Source organism: Camelus ferus, chromosome 11, assembly GCF_009834535.1.
Source record: "Camelus ferus isolate YT-003-E chromosome 11, BCGSAC_Cfer_1.0, whole genome shotgun sequence".
NCBI lineage: Eukaryota > Metazoa > Chordata > Mammalia > Artiodactyla > Camelidae > Camelus > Camelus ferus.
In genome coordinates, this window is record NC_045706.1 from 32305702 (window position 1) to 32325386 (window position 19685).

The window sequence follows — 19685 nt, forward strand, 5'->3', positions numbered from 1 at the left end:
CTTATTAATCCCTTTTGTATTAGTCAAGACAGAGGTTTGCTTTTCCTCAAATTGCTTGGTAACATGCAAACGAAGCACAGCAAGACAAACATGGTGCGGTAACTCTAGGTCGGGACTGGCAGCGGTTGCTGGAAGGGAAAGGGCCAACCAGGGTTATGTGGGAAAGGAGGGAGTTCTGAGAGTAGGTCCTCAAGCTACCCGAGGTGAGGGGAGGTGCGGGGAGCGGGAAGAGCACAAGCTCCCGAGAGGGTGAGGCTGAAGAGGCAGACGCCGATGGCGTGCTCCCGGGCTGGGGCCAGGGGCAGGAGGAGAGAGTTACAGCAGTGGTGAGAGCCAACACACGTAAGCTATCAGAAAATTACATTCATTATGTCGGGCACCCTGCTAAGTACTGTATTTCATTAGTTTTGACTAAAAACTTTTGATAGGTGTTATCCCAATTTTAAGGATCAAAAAACTGAGGCAAAACTGGGCAGGACACAACTGGGAAGAAATCGCTGTGACATCCATAGCAAAACAGGAATATCCGGGATACACAGAGAGCACCCAGAAGTCAGTAAGAAAAAGACAGACTCCACGGCGGGAAAAAGAGGGCAACGGACATGGGAGGAGATGTCACACAAGAAATACAAAGCTGAAAATACATCGTGTTGGTGAGGAGATCAGAAAATGGGCACCCATACATTACTGGTATGATTATAAACTGCTAAAACTTTTTTAGGGAACAATTTATCAGTCTATCAAAATTTAAAACATACACACTCTGCTGTAAAACCACATCCGGAATTTAGCCAGTTGACATGCTTACACATGTGCAAAAGCATATATGTCCTGGAACAAGGTATTGCTTGCAGTGTCAAATATTTGAAAAAAAGAAAAACCTTAATCACATCATGCTATAGCCACACAAATGGAATACTATGAACTTTTACAAAGAACAACTTTCAAGTTTACTAATTTTTCACAAGAAATATTAACAAATGAGAAAAAGAAGTTGCAAAACAATATATATGATTTCATTTTGTTTCAAAAACTGATGAACACCACATGGATATTATAAACAGAATCCACATATCAGATTGGTGACTAAGTCCCTCCCAAACTGAAATCTAATTCTTGAATTCTACACTCTCAACTTACAGATGTGGAAACCACAGGGTCAAAGCCAGTGGTCATAAACCATGTCTCCTAAAATCTTCTTACTAAAAGATGGTCCAAAGATCAGATGCACTGGCATCCCCTGGGAGCTTGTTAGAAATGCTGAACTTTTGCCCCACCCTAGGACTACCGAGTCAGAATCTGTATTTTACCAAGATCCCGAGGTGATTTATAATTTGCATTTAAGTTTGAGAAGCAACGGTTTGAAAAAAAGGTACGTTTTCTCCTACTAGTAAGCAAAAGATGAACACCAATCTTGAGGCATAAATATTGTTATGAACTGAAAAATTTCTAGGAGTTAGCTAAGTTTGACCAGATACTTGATTCCTAAAGATAAAAATCATTCGAAAATCAATGCATCACAATGAGGACAAGGATCCAGAAAGAGCAGAGACGACAGAAAAGAGGCTGAGCCTAAGTGGAACTGCCCCAGGACAAAGGGGAGGAGCCTTACAGACAGAAACGTCCTGCTCGAGAAACCAAGGCAAAGTCAACTTCCTAAGACTCTTCCTAGGAGTCTAGAAATAGGTCAAGGTAAAGAGGTGATCTGAATATGGGGCAGCCTGGCCTGAGGCCAAAGAACCAGAAGGGCAGAGGAGGCATCAGACGTGAAGAGGGGTGAAAACCACAGACTTCACTCGGACACAGAAGAGTGCAGAGCTTAAGAGGACACCCCACAGCACCAAAGAGACTAAAAGACTGCAAATGGCAGCCAAATCCACCTAGAAATTTAATCCAATGCCAATCACAATCCCATTTTCAAGCTCACCTGAAAGAAAATATGTGGGGATAAATAGCCAGCACAGTTTTAAAAATAATAATAATAATAATGAGCTTTGCCCTAACAGATACTGATACATATCATAAAGCAACCTAAAAGGCCGGACTCCTTTCCTTCTAAGTTAGTTCGGGCTTTATTTAAACATATCCTGAAGAAAATGGAAAATTAAGGGGTTTTAGATAGGGGTGTTAGTGATCACATTCTTACAAAAGCTATAATGTGCAATGCTGGTGTAGGGTAAGTCCTGCTCAGAAGAACAAGAAGAACGTCCAGGAATGTAGACGTACACATCTGTGCGTATAAACATATGTCTAGATACACATGCATAGGTAACGGTGTAAATACTGAGGCAAATTATGGGTTACTATATAAATTGTATTTCTGGCAAAAACGTTCCTAGGGTAAGTTGGAGTCTTAGCCTCACGGCAGGTATGTGTGTGTGAATGAACAAATCCCAGGTGGATTAAAATGTTTAATACAAAAAACTACTAGAAGTAAAAGAACCATAAGGTGGTCATTAGTTTAGGAAATACACTGACCCCTGCCCAAGGCAGAGCCAGTTAGCAGTGCCAGTAGGTAGAGTAATGTGAGCTTTTCAGACATCTTGGCATCTGGCTGGCAATGGAGGGTAGAGATGGGAAGGGATGTGACTGCGGCAAATATGCCACGAGGGGCTTAAGAAAGAACTGTTTTATTGCTAGTCTGTCCATTCCCTCCAACTGTCAGAATTCATCAGTTACTATTATAATAACATAATTGGAACATGAGCAAAAGCTTAAAATTTGTTTAACAGAAAACACACGGGAAACAGATGGAAATAAACGAAATCACCTTTAGGATATATTCCACATAGCTATTACCTTATAAAAGACTAGAGTTTCATTCACTCTTCGATCAGATACTTATCACGTATCTGTACCAGGCACTGCCTGAGGTGCTGGAGACTGAGCAGTGAACAAATCCTCTTCCCTGCCCTCAGACTACGTATAATTGAGGACAAACAATCAACACGCATAAGAGACACAGTGTGTCAGATGGTATGAAATACGATGGAGAACAGCAAGGCATGAAAAGGGACTGAGTGCCAGAATGGGCAGGGGAGTTGTACTATTAAGCGAAGTCAGAGGTCTCACCGAGGAGGTGATGTAGAAGCAAAATTCTGAGTGAAAGGGGTAAAGGGAACAAGTTAGGTGGATACTTGGGAGGAGAAGGCAAGCCTGGCATTTTAGAAGAAACACAGAGGCCGGTGAAGCCAGAGGGAGGGGGCAAAGGGTCAGATCAGGGAGGTGTCTGGGGAAAACCGTGAGGAGCCTGCCATCTATAGGTCCCCAGAAGGACTTAGGCTTTTGTCTAAATGACATTAGGTGTTACTGGAGATTTAGAGCACAGAGGTGGCACGTCCTAACTGGTGTTGAGAGGGTCACCCTGGCTGCTGTGCTGGGTGAAGACGGGAGCAAGAGTGGATGGACGCATGGAGACCAGGGAGGAGAATCTGTAGAAATCTGGGCAAGAGTGATAGTGGGGGGACCAGAACGGCAGAATGGAGGTGTAAGACATAACTGGATTCTGATTATTGTATTTTGATGGTAGGGGTCAGAAAATTTGCTAAGGATGGATGAAACTAATCAGGATTGACTTGAGGGATTTTGGTCTGAGAAACGGGAAAAATGAAACTACTAATCTTGGAACTGCTGAGACTGTGAAGGCTGAGGGAAAACCAGGTTTAGAGGAGAACAAACAAAAACCAGGTTTGTCATGCTGGAAAAAAGGAAATGGGCTAATATAGTATTTTACTGTTGTACTCAGTACAAAATGTGGTAACTTTTCCATTTATTACCTGTATAAAAATCATAAGGTACTAAACCATTTTTTGAACCAACTTTTATTAAAATATGCCTTTAACAACCAGGGAATTTAAACTACTCAGAAATGTGTAATCAGAAGCATAATAGTAGTAAGGACTGATTTAACTCTTTATTAATAACAATTTCTATTAATTAGCTCTTTTGTGCTTTGACATTAAAATAACCGGCAGTGTGGGCGGCCTTTGGGAAGTGATCTTGGGAAGGACAAATGAGTGCCAGCAGAGGTCCTGCACTGGACGACTAGTTACATCTCTTCAGCCTTAAGGCAAACCTATTCATAATGACGATTTCAAGCACTAACACAAACTGAAATGTCCAATGAACCATCAAAGAAAGCTAAAATTGTATCAATATTATATTAATATTATGTGTAATAATCACAATAATCAGGCCCCAGCAGTGCTGGGCAAGAGAGAATTGGCTTGCTCTGTAATCTGCACGTGGTGCCAGAAACATTTTAGTTAGAAGGATTAAATGAGTGATGTATGTACACCATTTAAAAATATATAAAATGTCATAGTAAGGCAAGTAGTGATTTACCAAATACAAAGACAATTAGATTTTTTTAAAAACTGAGCCCTAAGAGGTTTCATGAGTTCTTCAAGGGCACACAACTAGTTGGTGGCTGGGACTAGAATATAATTTGCTTCTCCTGGTCACGAGCATTCAGCCTCACAAGGAAGGCTTCGTTCAAGTGGGATGCAAATAGAAAAAAAAATTCTGACTTAACAAGTTAGGTGCTCCATTTATTATTATATCATATCAAGATAGTTCTTCTGGAAAACAAAAAACAGTTCCATAGATATTGACATTCAATGTAAGTATGTTTTTGAACCACTGTAATTTGTGAGGCTACATGTCTTAATTTTGTGTTTTTCATAGTTACTACTATATTCCTTGCGGCTACATATCATCCTTACAATCCTTAGTCCTTCAAATTTCCCTGTCAATGTTACATACAACTCAGATAAGGCATGCTTGAAACTTCTAATTAACCCTCATCAAAGATATAGTTCCAAATACAGAAGTTCCCTTCTGGATTTTTTTTTTTAATTGTCTTAGGTTTCTCCTTTTAATCACTTCTTCCATATTGCACAATAACCTAATTCTGGCATCAGAAACCACTGCAAACTCACTTACCCTTTGGTCCGCTTTTATACTTTGAATGTAAAGGAGGTAGCTGAAAAAAAGATTATCTAGATTCTACCCTATCTGTTCCCTCTACCACAACCAAAAAATAATATCTTAACCATTAAACATATTAGTCAGGGCAGAACTTAAAAGTTCCCGCATTTTACTGGGGTTTAAAAAAATGTAAGTGCCATCTCCTCCGTCTCTAGGTTAGTAGAGTTCTGAACACATTCAGAGGGGGTTTTAAACTCACCTTAAATATAACAAAACCACATTCAACACAGCCCTTGGTCTTGTACTTGGGACCAATTATCATGGAGTAGCTGAGAAACAATAAAAGGAACTAGTTTCTTCTCTTTCCCTAGTTAGTTTTTTTTTTTTTAATAAGAATCTAAGTAATACTGCTAAATTTGAGTAATGTAATGGTAAGTAACTAAATACACACATAGGTAAAGATAAAAGCAATTTACGTTTTCGCCTCTTAGTCTCCATCTTGTCATGTAGATGAATTCCATAGTGTGATCCTTCCCCATAATTTCACCATTGCACAGCACATCCAACTTTAAAAAGAACAGTTACAGATCCATTAACAGAAGTTAATTTTGAATTCATTACTGTTTTACACATTCTTTTCCAAATTTCAAAAAAGATTCAATTAGCTACAACAAAATAGAAGTAGTATCCATTATTTAAAAAGAACACTGACTCTTTCTGCTAAGAGCACTGGTTCACCTCGCAGGTATTAACAATTCAGATATAACATGAACCAGCATCTGTCCTGTCCTACACAGTCCTATCTCAAGATCACACACAGTTTTGAAATGCAGTGTGAGCTTTCTTAGTCTATGTCTCTGCAATCTTTGAGATTTTAGACATTTCTGTGACAGCCTCTTACTGAATGAGAAGAAATGGTGGACACCTCACAGTTCCTCACGGCACCTTTGCCTTTTGGATCCTTTCAACCTTCCCAAAATGTGAAGGAGCTGCTGTCCTCTTTTTCATTAGTTTGTATTTGAAGAGGGTAAAGGATGGATGTGGGTATGATTTCTGGGGCCTTCGAGGCATCCAAGCTGTCAGAACAGTCAGGACAGTGCTTCAGGCCTGCATCTGCCAGGGCTCTGCAGCTCTCTGCTTTGTCTGGTTGGTAACTTACATAATACCTCAGGGACCTCTTTCCAACTTGTATGGAACTTCAAAAAAGGGTCATACTCATGCCAGAGCTCATTTCTGCTCCAGAGTTACTAGGAGCTGTGGCTATGATTTACGAATTCAACAGGGCATCATTAAACAAACATTTATCATAGGTCCCTATAAATAAAACATTTCGGTTCTCTAGATATTAAAAGCAAACTGATAGGATTTAATTTAAAGTGTGAAAAGGGGGAAGAAGAATGGGTTTAAATAATTCTTGTGTGGCTAGACAGAAACTAGAGTTTTGAACTGTAAGTCTAAAATCAGTACAGTTCCAACTGTACTAGACAAATTATTAGCTAAATGATATTGATGTTTTGATTTATGGTGATTTAAGTGGACCTCAAAGTGTTCTTCAGACACCATTTTATTTTTAAAAGCACAAAGTAGATAATTTTATTTTCTTTATCTTGCCTGTAAAACAAATGCATAAGTGAAGAAGTAAAAGGGCTTACTTAGTACGCAATTCCTAATCAGGTACACTGCTTCTTTGATTGTCATTTAAAACTAAATTATCCTGCTCCAACCACCAATGCTGCTACAGAAGCTTCAGCTGTTAGGTGTCTCACTAAATCATCCCCTTACAGGTTGGGCAGCAAAATAAAGGGGAAATAGTAAATATTACTAAAAATCATAGGGAAAGCCCTTTGCAGTGGGAGAGATAAGGAGCTGTCAGTGGATTCAGTCTCTTCCCTTCCATCCTTTTCTACAGAGAAATGCAGTAAGTGCCAGCAGTCAGACAGTGTGTATGAGAGTAACAGTTCTCTCAGCTCTAACAACTTCCTGAAAGCTAGAAAATAACTCAATGAGTCACACTTACAAGTAAAGAAATAAAACTGCAAGGGGTATTTTGCAAGAAGAGAATAAAGTGCAAAACCAAATTATAAAAACAATTTCATATTCTATTTTCACTGTTGCTATATCTATAAGTTGTTATTATCTTTTACTTTTACCAAGTACATAGGGCTTTGATTAACGTTCACAATTTTTTTTTTTAATGTAGAAGTTGCTATCTCTGGAAATTTTTTATTATTTGTAGGGCTGGACACATAAGAATTTTTAATTCACAGATTAATTATTCACCTGCAAGATATTTTAAAATAAGTTCAGGATGAGGGGCTTCCTCAAAATAGAGACTTAATACTTGTCAATGTCTATGTTCAAATCCTATTTTATTTCTGCTATGATAACTGTTCATATGAATATTATTGTACATAAGCCTAAAAACTATGTTACTCTGATGTCTTTGTTTATATGAGAAACTTAGCCTTGGCTTTAGTTTTTTTAAGATGCTACTAGCGGAACCCAAAGGGGTGGAAGAGGAAATTAATACAAGTTGTTAAGAGTGCCACTTGGGTAGACGAGAAGTGGTAGCCACGTTTCCACATTATGTTATAAATTACAGCCATATTCCTAGGATCATAAACATTCTCTAAACACTGAACACATTACAAGTTGTGCTGTGATCAATATCAGGGCAACTGCTCTCTCCTGTAAAGAAACTAGTAAACTACACTGATGCAGATACAATGTGCTGGTTTTACCTAGTGCTAAACAATATCACTTTTGCATATCATGGAACTAAAGGAACATTAATTACAAAATTCCTTTTGATAAAAGGACAATATTTTACATTCTGAAAAAGAAGTCTATAAAGAATTGGTTAAAATGGATCTAAAAGGTCTCAAATTTAAAAAGACACACCATCAAGAATGTTGGCATAAAAGGAATCCATTTAGCTACAATATTTATTTCAAGAATACTTAATGTAAAGTTATTTAAATATCTCCTATAATTATAAAATGCTATATTTATTAGTATCATGTTTTAATCAGGATATTAAATTAAAAAAATGCAGATTGCCTAAACAGAATATTACATTCTAAAAATTAAAATTTTAACATGAAAATAATCAGATTGCACAAAAATCAATTAATATATATATTCAGTTTTTATTTTTTGTTAGAATTTTATTTCAGATTATAATTGCCAAAATGATCAAGATTAGATTATTAGCTTACCTCGTAAGAACTTGGAAGTTTTAGTTTTAAACTTAGAAATTTTTTAATAGTTCCCACAGTTACACGTGTAGAACATCGAATGAATTTCTTCATTAAACCCTAAAGAAAATAAAGATTACTAAATGAAAATACTCCATCTTGCTTTGAATAAAACTACAGGTGTCATTTCCACTATCATTTTGAGTATTCTAAAAACGTATTCTGAAAATGTTTCAATTTACAGCTCTTTAGTATTTGTAAATAAAAGTGTTCCTAATTCTTGGATATTTACATGATATTCATGTACTAAGAAAATCCTTGCAAATAGACAATCTGCATTTCTCTAGACATTTTGGTAGAGAACACATCATGAGCTCAGATGATAAAGCATATAAAATATTTTATTATATGTCACTTCTGAAAGTATTAGGCACAGTAAACAAAAAATCTCGTAACTTTTAACTATTTTTAAAAAGAGCCATGATTTCAAATGGGGCTCTAAGGAGCCCTAGGGTTCAACAGAGAGAGGCCAATTAGGCCATGAAGTCCCCACCAGCTAAAAGTCATGCAGCACGGACTCCTGGTTGGGGGGAAACGCCCAGTCAGTGTCTGGTGGGCTGTTGGCAGTACTTTACTGGAAAAACAATGTTCTATGTGCCTTGATTTTTCTCACTAAAACGTAAGAACCGAACCAGAATGGACACCCAAACTGAAAACAAGTCAAAATGAGGCTGTGGACACGATAAACATGAACTAATTTGTGAAACAAAATTATATCCCCAAACCTTAAAAATTACCAATATTAAAACAAAAACAAAACCCAGCAATTTAATCTTTTAAAAATATGAAGTATTACTTCTACTTACATGTTTAGGAAATTAGGTCATCAATTTGGAGAAGTTCTTAAGTTGACTAAGTCAAAAGTAGAACTATCCAGTCAAAATGTATTCCTAGCAAAACATATTTCCCAGCAAAGACCAAGAGAAACTGATCTACAAATGACACTTGGTCACAATTCAGATGGTAGAGGATCCATTAAAAGAAAACAGAAGTTAATAGTTACATTAAAGCAAAACATAGCATGGCAAGACTGACACCCTAGACAGCACGCAGACAAAGGGAGGACACACACACAGACGTTCTCTCTGTTGACTGCTCCTATCACCTCAAGCACACCGAGGTTCTTATCTATTTTCTTGCTCCAAACAGCTTATAAAGAACTGTTATCACGTTTCATAGGTCACAGTTAAGTCAGAGAATAATGTGAGGGTACCAGAAGACCCTTCGAGTATATCCCATTTGCAGGGAAATCTAATGTTGAAAGAACCTGGAGAAAATGACCTGGAGTCACTACTCATAATCTTTTTGAAATTATAAGTATAGAGATGTCAGAAGAATTCAGATTTTAAAAACTATGCAAAAGCTTGTTTCTGGAATTTATAATCCAACAAAATTTGATATCAATCTCTAACAAAATTCCAGGCTGGATTATTTAATATTTGATTTTTAAGCATTTTGGAAATAAAACTAAAACAATTATGCGTTCTCTCTCTGTTAGAATATGCTACAATTATACCAAATTAACCTTGTTGTTTCCTAGCTAGGTACACCTGGGAATTGCTGTACAGCTCTCTGAAAGGCAGCTGACATATTTTAAGAGGGGTAATGACAATTAAGAGTGCTCAGTAGATGATAATGAGGCTGGTGGAGACAATCTTAAAAAGATGACCCTAGAGCAGTGATCCTTCCCTAACCACTTCATTTCATAACACACACTGGAAATGGAAACATCCCTACTACACATGGTGGGAGGTGCTGGGGCAGTGGATGTGCGGCCCAGGCCCTGCCCCGCTGTCCTGAGGGGATTAACATTTCAGCACACCTGTGTATTTGAAGAAATAATATATGGCAAAGATTTGTTTTGTGTTTCAAGATTGTTAACTTTCCCTTTCATGGCACAATCCCCTTGACTTCTGACCTGTCCCTTCTAACTCAGGCCAGAAGAGGAATAGTTCAAAAAAGGCTCCTTTCTGCTTCTAAGAGGCTTTCTGCTTCTACCCTAGAGGCTTTTTCACTCTGTATCCCTTTGTTTTTAGAAGAGTTAAAGACCAGATCCGAAATCAGATGGTGGTCCATATCACAAGTTAGATGGGCTTCCGGTCCTAGGGTACAATGAAATAAATTCTAATTCTTATGGTAATGACTACTGACTGTTTTTATTTCGTTATTGAAAAGAAACACCCTGCTTTCCTCCCTTCCCCTTCTTCAGAGTGGTAGGTCAGTATCTCCACCAGCTAAAGCAATTGTCAAACTTGACTCTGACTTTTTAAAAAACTGAAATATAATTCAAATGCCATAGAAGACACCCTTTTAAAGCATACAGTGCAGTAGTTTTCAGTATATTCATGAGGTTGTGCAACCATTACCACTATCTAAGCCCAGGATATTTTCATCACGCCCAAAGAAGCTCCATACCCAACAGCAGCATACTCATTCCTCCCTCTGCCCAGCCCCTGACAACTGCTAATCTAACCTTCTGTGTCTGTGGGACTGCCAATTCTGGACACCTCATACAAATGGAACCATGCAATACAAGGCCTTTTGTGTTTCATTCATGCTGTATGTGCTGTAGCATGTATTAGTATTTGATTCTAGTTTATAGCCGAACAATATTCTACGGGGCAGATTTACCACATTTTGTTTATCCATTCATCAGCTGATGGACATCTGGGCTGTTTTGACTGTTCCGTGATTATGAGTAATGTTATGAACATTCATGTGTAAGATTTTATATGACTATGTTTTCGATTCTCTTGGGTATACGTTCAGGAGTGGAACTGTTGGGTCGTATGGTAACTAACTTTCTGAGGAACTGCCAAACTGTTTTCCACAGCAGCCGCATCACTTTACCTTCCCACCAGTGATGCATAGAGGTTCCACTTCTCCACATTCTACCCAATATTTATCGTTTTCCTTTTTAAAAAATTACAGCATCGTAGAGGATGTGAAGTGGTACCTCATGGTGATTTTGATTTGCACAGCTGTAATGACTAATAATGTTTAGTATCTTTTAATGTGCTTACTGGCTATTTGTATACTTTCTTTGGAGAAATGTCTATTGAAAACCCACTTAAGAAATGGATTATCTTTTTGTTAACTTTTAACACTCCTTTATATCATATATGTGGCTTGCAAATATCTTCTCCCATTCTGCAGGCTGTCTTTTCACTTTGCTGATAGTGCTCTTTGATGTACAAAAGTTTTTAATTTTGATGAAGTCTAGTTTATCAATTTTTTCTTTTGGTGCTTGTACTGATGGTGTCATTTCTAAGAGTCCACTGCCAAATCCAAGGTCATGAAAATTTATCCCTATGTTTCCATCTAAGAGTTTTATAGTTTAGCTGTTATATTTAAGTATTGATCCATTTTTGAATTAACTTTTGTATACAGCATGAGGTAGGAACCCAACTTCATTTCTTACATGTGGGATATTCAGTTATTCCAGCATCATTTGTTGAAAAGATGTTCCTTCTCCTTGAATTAACTTGGCCTTGTGTCAAAAATAAACTCATTGGAGATAATACAGATTTATTTCTGACTCTCAATTCTATTTCACTCATCTATATGTCTATACTTATGCCAGTATCACAGTCTTGATTACTAGAGCTTTGGAATTTGGGCTTTTGTTCGAATTCTTTTGTTCTTTGGAGTGTTTTGACTATTCTAGCTTCCTTGGATTTCTGTAAGACTTTTAGGACTGCCATAAAAGGTAGTTAGAATTTTCACTGAATCTGAGGAGCAATTTGGGCAGAACTGTGATCTTAACAACATTAAGTAAGTTTTCTAATCCATAAACATGGAATACCCTCCCGTTTATTGAGGACTTCTTAATTTCTTTCAATGTTTTGTAGTTTTCAGTACACAAATCTTACACTTTTTTGGTTAAGTATATTCCTATTTCATTATTTTTGATGCTACTGTAAGACAAATACTTTCTTAATTTCATTTTTAGATTGTACATTCCATGTTTATCTTTAACTGTTGTATCCTGCAAACTTGCTAAGCTTGTTTACTAGCTAAAGTAGTTTTTCTGTGGATGCTTAAGGGTTTTCTATATATAAGACCATACCATCTGCAAACAGAGATAGTTTTACTTCTTTTCCAGTCTGGATGATTTTATCTTTTTCTTGTCTAACTCCTCTAGCTAGAACCTCCAGCACAATGTTGAACAGAAATGGTGAGAGCAGGTATCCTTGTCTTATTCCTTATCGCAAGAGAAAAGCTTTCACGGTTTTAAAGTTAACTATGATGACAGCAGTGGATTTTTTTGTAGATGCCGTTTTTCAGGTCAAGGTAGTTCCCATCTAATCCTAATTTAAGTGTTTTTACCAAGAAAGAGTAATGGATTTTGTCAAATGCTTTCCCTTCATCTACTGAGATGAGTATGTAGTTTTTACCCCTTTATCCTATTAATCTGGCGTATTACCACTGGACCAACCAACTTGGTCATGGTGTACAGTCCTTTTCATATAGTGCTGGATTCAGTTTGTTAGTATTTTGTTGAGGATTTTTGCATCTGTGTTCACAAACTGGTCATAATTTTTCTTTTTTTCTAAACTTTTTTGCAATTTTTATTGTGTTAAAAAACATGTAACACAAAACTTACCATCTTAACCATTTTTAAGTGTATAGTTCAGCAGTGTTACGTATACTGACACCGTTGTGAAATAGATCTTCAGCTTTTTTTCACTGTGACAAACTACAGTAACAACTCCTTTTTACCCTCTCCTCCCAGCCCTGGTACTCACCATCCTACTTTCTGTTTCTATGTATTTGACTAGATACCTCAAGTGGAATCACACAGTATCTGTCTTTTTGTGACTGGTTTATCTCACTTAGCATAACATCCTCATGTTCATCCATGTTGCAGGATATGACAGGATTTCCTTCCTTTTAAAGGCTGAATAATATTCCATTGTATACACTACATTTTGTTTATCCATTTATCTGCTGATGGACATCTGGAATGCTTCCACCTCCTGGCTATTGTGAATAATGCGGCTATGAACGTGGATGTCCAGATTCTGCTTTCAATTCTTTTGGATATATACCCAGAAATGAGGTTGCTGGATCATAAGGCAATTCTGTTTTTAATTTTTGAAGGAACCCCACATTGTTTCCCATAGACAGTGCACCATTTTACAATTTCACCAGTAGTGCACAAAGGTTCCCATGTCTGTCCTCACTAAAACCTGTTTTTATGTTTTGTTTTGTTTTTGATAGTAGCCATCCTAAAGGATGTGAGGTGATACATTATTGTGGTTTTGCTTTTCATTTCTCTGATGATTAGTGGTGGTTTTTTTTCTTTTTCTTTTAATTGAGTTATAGTCAGTTTACAGTGTAGAGCACAATTTTTCAGTTATACATGAACATACATATATTCATTGTCGCATTCTTTTTCACTGTGAGCTACCACCAGATCTTGTATATACTGTATATATTTCCCTGTGCTATACAGTATAGTCTTGTTTATCTATTCTACATATGCCTATCAGTATCTACAAATTTTGAACTCCCAGTCTGTCCCTTCCCACCCTCCTCCCCACTGGCAACCACAAGTTTGTATTCTATGTCTATGAGTCTGTTTGTTGTGTGTGTGTGTGTGTGTGTGTGTGTGTGTGTGTGTGTATTTATTTACTTATATATATATTTTTAGATTCCACATATGAGCGATCTCACATGGTATTTTTCTTTCTCTTTCTGGCTTACTTCACTTAGAATGACATTCTCCAGGAACATCCGTGTTGCAGCAAATGGCGTTATGTTGTCATTTCTATGGCTGAATAGTATTCCACTGTATAAATATACCACACCTTCTTTATCCAGTCATTTGTCGATGGACATTTAGGCTGTTTCCATGTCTTGGCTATTGTAAACAGTGCTGCTATGAACACTGGGGTGCAGGTGTCTTTTTGAAGTAGGGTTCCTTCTGGATGTATGCCCAGGAGCGGGATTCCTGGGTCATATGGTTAGTCGATTCCTAGTGTTTTGAGGAATCTCCATACTGTTTTCCACAGTGGCAGCACCAAACTGCATTTAGTGGTGGTTTTTTTTAACTGAAGTACAGTCAGTTACAATGTGTCAATTTCTGGTGTACAGCATAATGTTCCCAGTCATGTATGTACATACACATATTCATTTTCATACTCTTTTTTATGAAAAGTTATTACAAGGTATTGAACATCGTTCCCTGTACCATAAAGAAGAAAAATTTTAATCTATTTTTATATATAGTAGCTAATATTTGCAAATCTCAAACTCCCAAATTCATCTCTTCCGACTCCCTTTCCCTCAGTAACCATAAGATTGTTTACTATGTCTGCGAGTCTGTTTCTGTTTTATAGATGAGTTCATTAGTGTCCCCCCTGCCTTTTTTTTTAAGATTCCACATATAAGTGATAATCATAATAATAATAGTGATAATCTCTTTCTGGCTTACTTCACTTAGAATGATGATCTCTAGGTCCATCCATGTTGCTGCAAATGGCATTATTTTATTCTTTTTTATGGCTGAGTAGTATTCTATTGTATAAATATACCACAACTTCTTTATCCAGTCATCTGTTGATAGACATTTAGGTTGTTTCCATGTCTTGGCTATTGCATATAAGCACTGTTATGAACGCTGGGGTACATGTGTCTTTTCAAATCAGAGTTCCCTCTGGATATATGCCCAGGAGTGGGATTGCTCGATTATATATAAGTCTACTTTTAGTTTCTTGAGAAATCTCTGTTTTCCATAATGGCTGCACCAAACTACATTCCCATCAACAGTGTAGGAGGGTTCCCTTTTCTCCACACCCTCACCAGTATTTATCGTTTGTGGACTTTTGAATGATGATAATTTTGACTGGTGTGATATCTCATTGTAGTTTTGATTTGCATTTCTCTGATAACTAGCAACATTGAGCATTTTTTCATTTGCCTATTGGCCATTTGTATATCTTCATTGGAGAATTGCTTGTTTAGGTCTTCTGCCCATTTTTGAATTGGGTTGTTTGGTTTTTTTGTTATTAGGTTGTATGAGCTGTTTATATATTCTGGAAATTAAACCTTTGTCAGTCATATCATTTGCAAATGCTTTCTCCCATTCTGTAGGTTGTCATTTCATTTTGCTTATGGTTTCCTTTGCTGTGCAAAAGCTTATAAGCTTACTTAGGTCCCATTTGTTAATTTTTGCTTTTATTTCCATTGCCTGGGTAGACTGCCCTAAGAGAACACTGCTAAGATTTATGTCAGAGAATGTTTTGCCTGTGTTTTCTTCTAGGAGGTTTATTGTGCCTTGTCTTATGTTTAAGCCTTTAAGCCATTTTGCGTTTTTGATGATTAGTGGTGCTAAGTATCCTTTCATATGCCTGTTGGCCAGATGTATATCATCTGCAGAGAAATGTCTATTTAACCCCTTTACCCAATTCTTAATTGGATTATTTTTGTGGTTGAGTTTTAGAGTTCTTTAGACATTCTGGATATTAGCCCCTAAAATTATGACTTGTAAGTATTTTCTCCCATTTCATAGGCTGGCTTTTTACTCTGTTGATTGTGCCTTTTGATGCACAGAAGTTCTTTTAGTGCGATGTCTTTGGTTTTGGTATCAGATTAATACTGACCTCACAGAATGAGCTGGGAACTATTCCTTCCTCTTCTATCTTTTAAAGAGTTTATGAAAAACAGATGTCAATTCAAATTAAAACATTTGGGCTTTTCTCTCTGGGAACCTTTTTTTTCTTTTTAAATTACTAATTTCATCTCTTTGCCTGTTATAATAGGTCTTCAGATTTCTGTATTTCTTGAGTCAGTTTTGGTAGTTTGTGTCTTTCTAGGAATTTTCCATTTCATCTAGGTTATCTAATTTGTTGGCATTCTATTGTTCATAGCAGTCTCTTATAATCCTATCTTATTTCTGTAAGGTTGCTAGTAATATTTGTTCTTTCATTCCTGATTTTAGTAAGTTGAGTCCTCTTTTCTTCTTAATTTGTCCAGCAAAATATTTGCCAATTTTCTTTATCTTCTCAAAGAACAACCTTTTGGTTTTGTTAACTTTCTCTATTGCTTTTCTATTCTCTATTTCATTTTTTCCTAATCAAATCTTTATTAATTGCTTTCTTTTGCTTCCTTATAGTTTGTTCTTTTTTCTGGTTTCTTAAGGTATAAGACTAGGTTATTAATTTGAGATCTCTCTTCTGTTTTAATGTAGGTGTTCATCGGTATAAATTTCCCTCTAAACACTGCTTTTACCACATCCTGTAAGTTTTGGTGTGTTATGCTTTCATCTTCATTCATCTTATAGTATTTTCTAATTTTCCTTGTGATTTCTTCTTTGACATACTGCTTATTTAAGAGTATGTTGCTTAATATCCACACATTTGGGAATTTTGGCAAGTTTCATCTTGTTACTGATTTCTAATTCCATTGGGGTTGAAGGATATAGCTTGTATGATTTCAATCCTTTTAAATTTACAGAAATTTCTTTTGTAGCCTAACATAAGATTTACCCTGATGAATGTTTCATATGTATTTGAGAAGAATGTGTACACTGCTGTTGTTGGGTAGAGCATTATATAGATGTCTGTTAGGTACAGTTTGTTTTGGTGCTGTTCCAATTGTCTATTGCCTTATTGACCTTTTTTTCCTATTTGTTCTATCCATTATTGAAAATGTGTGTATGTAGAGAGGTACAGCTCAGTGGTAGAGTGCATGCTTAGTATGCACAAGGTACAGGGTTCAATCCCCCAGTACCTCCATTAAATAAATAACTAAATAACCTAATTATTTCTTGTCACCCCCCCCCAAATCTTTAAAAACTGTCATATTGAAATCCATTATTGAAAGTGGTATTGTCTCTTTCTCCCTTCAATTCTGTCAGTTTTTGCTTCATATATGTTATGGCTTCATATATTTTGCTGTTAGGTGCATTTATATTAATAACTGCTATATTGCTCTGATGATTAACATTTTTATCATTATAGAAACATCCTTCTTTGTCTCTGATAATAATTTCTGTCTGAAAGTCCATTGCCTGACTTTCCTATAGCCACTTCTGCTCTTTTGGTTAATGTTTGCATGGTATTTCTTTTCCCAGTGTCCTACTTTTAACCTATTTGTGTCTTTGAATCTAAGGTACGTCTCTTGTAGACAAGACAAGTTGTATCATGTATTTTTATCCAGTCTGCCCAATTTTTGCCTTTAACTGGGGAATTTAATCCATTTCCATTTAAGGTAATTACTGATAGGGTAGGATTTATATTTGCTATTTAAAATTTTTTTCTATTATGTCTTAGGCCTTTTGTTCCTCTATTTCTCAAGTATCATTTTATTTTGTGTTAAAATGATATACTAGAAAATAGCTCTTTAATTTTTTCTTTTACTATATATTTTCAAGTTACTTTTTTTGTGATTTCCCTGAGGATTATAATTAACATCTAAATTTATAATAGTCTACTTGGAAGAATACTATCTTACTTTCAGTAGCATATAAAAATTTGCTTCTCTGTAGCTGTTTATCCCTCTCGTCCCCTTCATGCTATTTTTGTCACAAATTCCATCTTTATACTTATGTGCCCATTAACACAAATTTAGAGTTACTGCTTTGCAGTCATCTTTCAAATCAGATAGGAGACAAAAAAGTTTACAAATAAAATATACCTTCATTTTGCCTTTTATATTTACCTGTACCGTTACCTTTACCAGAGCTCTTTATTAACGTGCATTTGAGTTATTCTCTAGTGTCCTTTCATTGAAGTTTGAAGGATGACCTTCATTATTTGCAGAGAAGGTCTGGTAGTGACACAGTCTCTTGGTTTATGTTTATTTGGGAGTTCCTTAATTTCTTCTTCCTTTTTTGAAGGATATAGATTTTTGATGCACACAGAATTCTTGGTTGACAGTTTTTTTCTTTCATCACTTTGCATATGTCATCCTACCGCCTGGCATCCATAACTTCTGATGAGAAGTCAGCTGCTAATCTTATTGAACATCCACTGAACATCACTTGTGATAAGTCACTTCTTTATTGTTGCTTTCAAGATTCTCTGTCTTTCGATAGTTTGATCATGATGGGTCTAGCTATGAATTTCTTTATCACACCTGGAGTTTGTTGAGCATCTGGGATGTTTAATGTTTTTCATCAAATTTGATAAGTTTTTGGCCATTATTTCTTCAAATATACCTTCTGCCCCTTTCTCTCGTCTTCACCTTTGGGGACTTTGATTATGTATATGTTGGTAAGCTGGATGCTGTCCTACAGGTCTCTGAGAATCTGCTCATTTATCTTCATTTCTTTTCTTTCTGTTCCTCAAATTGAGTAATCTCAATCTACCTTCAAGTTTTTAAATTCTTCTATGACTCAAATCTGCTGTTGACCCTCTCCAGTTCATTTTTCATTTCAGTTAGTTATTATACTTTTTAACTCCAGAATATTTTAAAAAATTATTTCTTTTTATTAGTATTTTCTATTTGGTGAGATTGTTCTTGTACTTTCACTTAGATATTTAAACATGATTTTAGTTCTTTGCATATATTAAAAATGGATGATTTAAAAATCTGTATTTAGTCAAGTCCAATGTCTTGGAGTCTTCAGGGACATTTTCTATTGTCTGCTTCTCTTCCTGTATATGGGCTATACTTTCTTGTTTCTATTTGTTTCACAATTTTGTTGAAAACTGGACATTTTAAATAATGTGGCAACAGTGGAAATCAAATTTCTGCCTGCTCTTCAGGGTTTGTTGCTGTGGCTTTTTCTAATTTCTCATTGTTTAATGACTTTCCTAAATTAATTCTGTGAAGTCTTTATTCTCTACGGTATGTGGCCACTGAAGTTTCTACCTAGTGGTCAGCTAACAACTGAACAGCAATTTCCTTATACACTTGGAACCAGTAAGTCTCCCAGTCTTTGCTGAGGGACCTGTATGAGTTTTGGGGCATGAGTCCATCATTTACCCAGACTGTTGACAACTCTGCCTTAGTCTTCACTTCCCACTTGTGCAGAGCCTCAAGTTCGGCCAAAGGTGAGCGTTTACAGCCTACTAGTGTCTTTCCTGAGTATATACAAAGTCCTATGCATGTGCCTGGCCTTCTAAATTCCCAGGAATATTTTTGAGTTTTCCAAAGCCCCTATAGACTTTGATATCTATAGACATCTCATTCTTCAGCTTTTCCTTTTAAGCTTTTTGGTTAAGTCTATTGTTTGCCTCTAATGTTATTTATAGCCATGAAGTTAAAACATTTGTCTGTAATTAGTTTTGATGAGTGTTCCTCCCCCTTCTTCTCCCTAGCCCACAGAGAAGATTTTATCCACTGGGCAAGCTCTAAGTCAGGTCTAACAGAAACAGCCTTGTAAGTGGGATATTCCAGGAACCACCAAATTATAATTATTTGGCAATTAAGCTTTGAAAAAGATCCATTTTTGTTCTGTCCCTTTGGTGCCTGAGAGGTGGAAAAGTAGGATATAATTTTTTCAAGGCTATTCCAGAGCTCAGAGTAGGCGGTGGGACTAAGACAAGT

General features: G+C 36.4%; 1 protein-coding gene across 7 annotated transcripts in view; it reads right to left on the minus strand.

The window, feature by feature from the left end:
* PCGF5 (polycomb group ring finger 5) overlaps nucleotides 1–19685 on the minus strand; it is a 116903-nt gene that overhangs the window by 16155 nt on the left and 81063 nt on the right. For 6 of the 7 annotated variants that reach the window (XM_032491337.1, XM_032491334.1, XM_032491335.1 and 3 more), the window contains exons 7-8: nucleotides 8148–8246; nucleotides 5406–5495 (exon numbers count right to left, since the gene is read on the minus strand). In XM_032491337.1, the coding sequence (XP_032347228.1) occupies nucleotides 5406–5495; nucleotides 8148–8246 (189 nt within the window). Of the gene's footprint in view, nucleotides 1–3843; nucleotides 5259–5405; nucleotides 5496–8147; nucleotides 8247–19685 lie in introns of those variants that run through there. The other variant, XM_032491339.1, reaches the window with a different exon arrangement.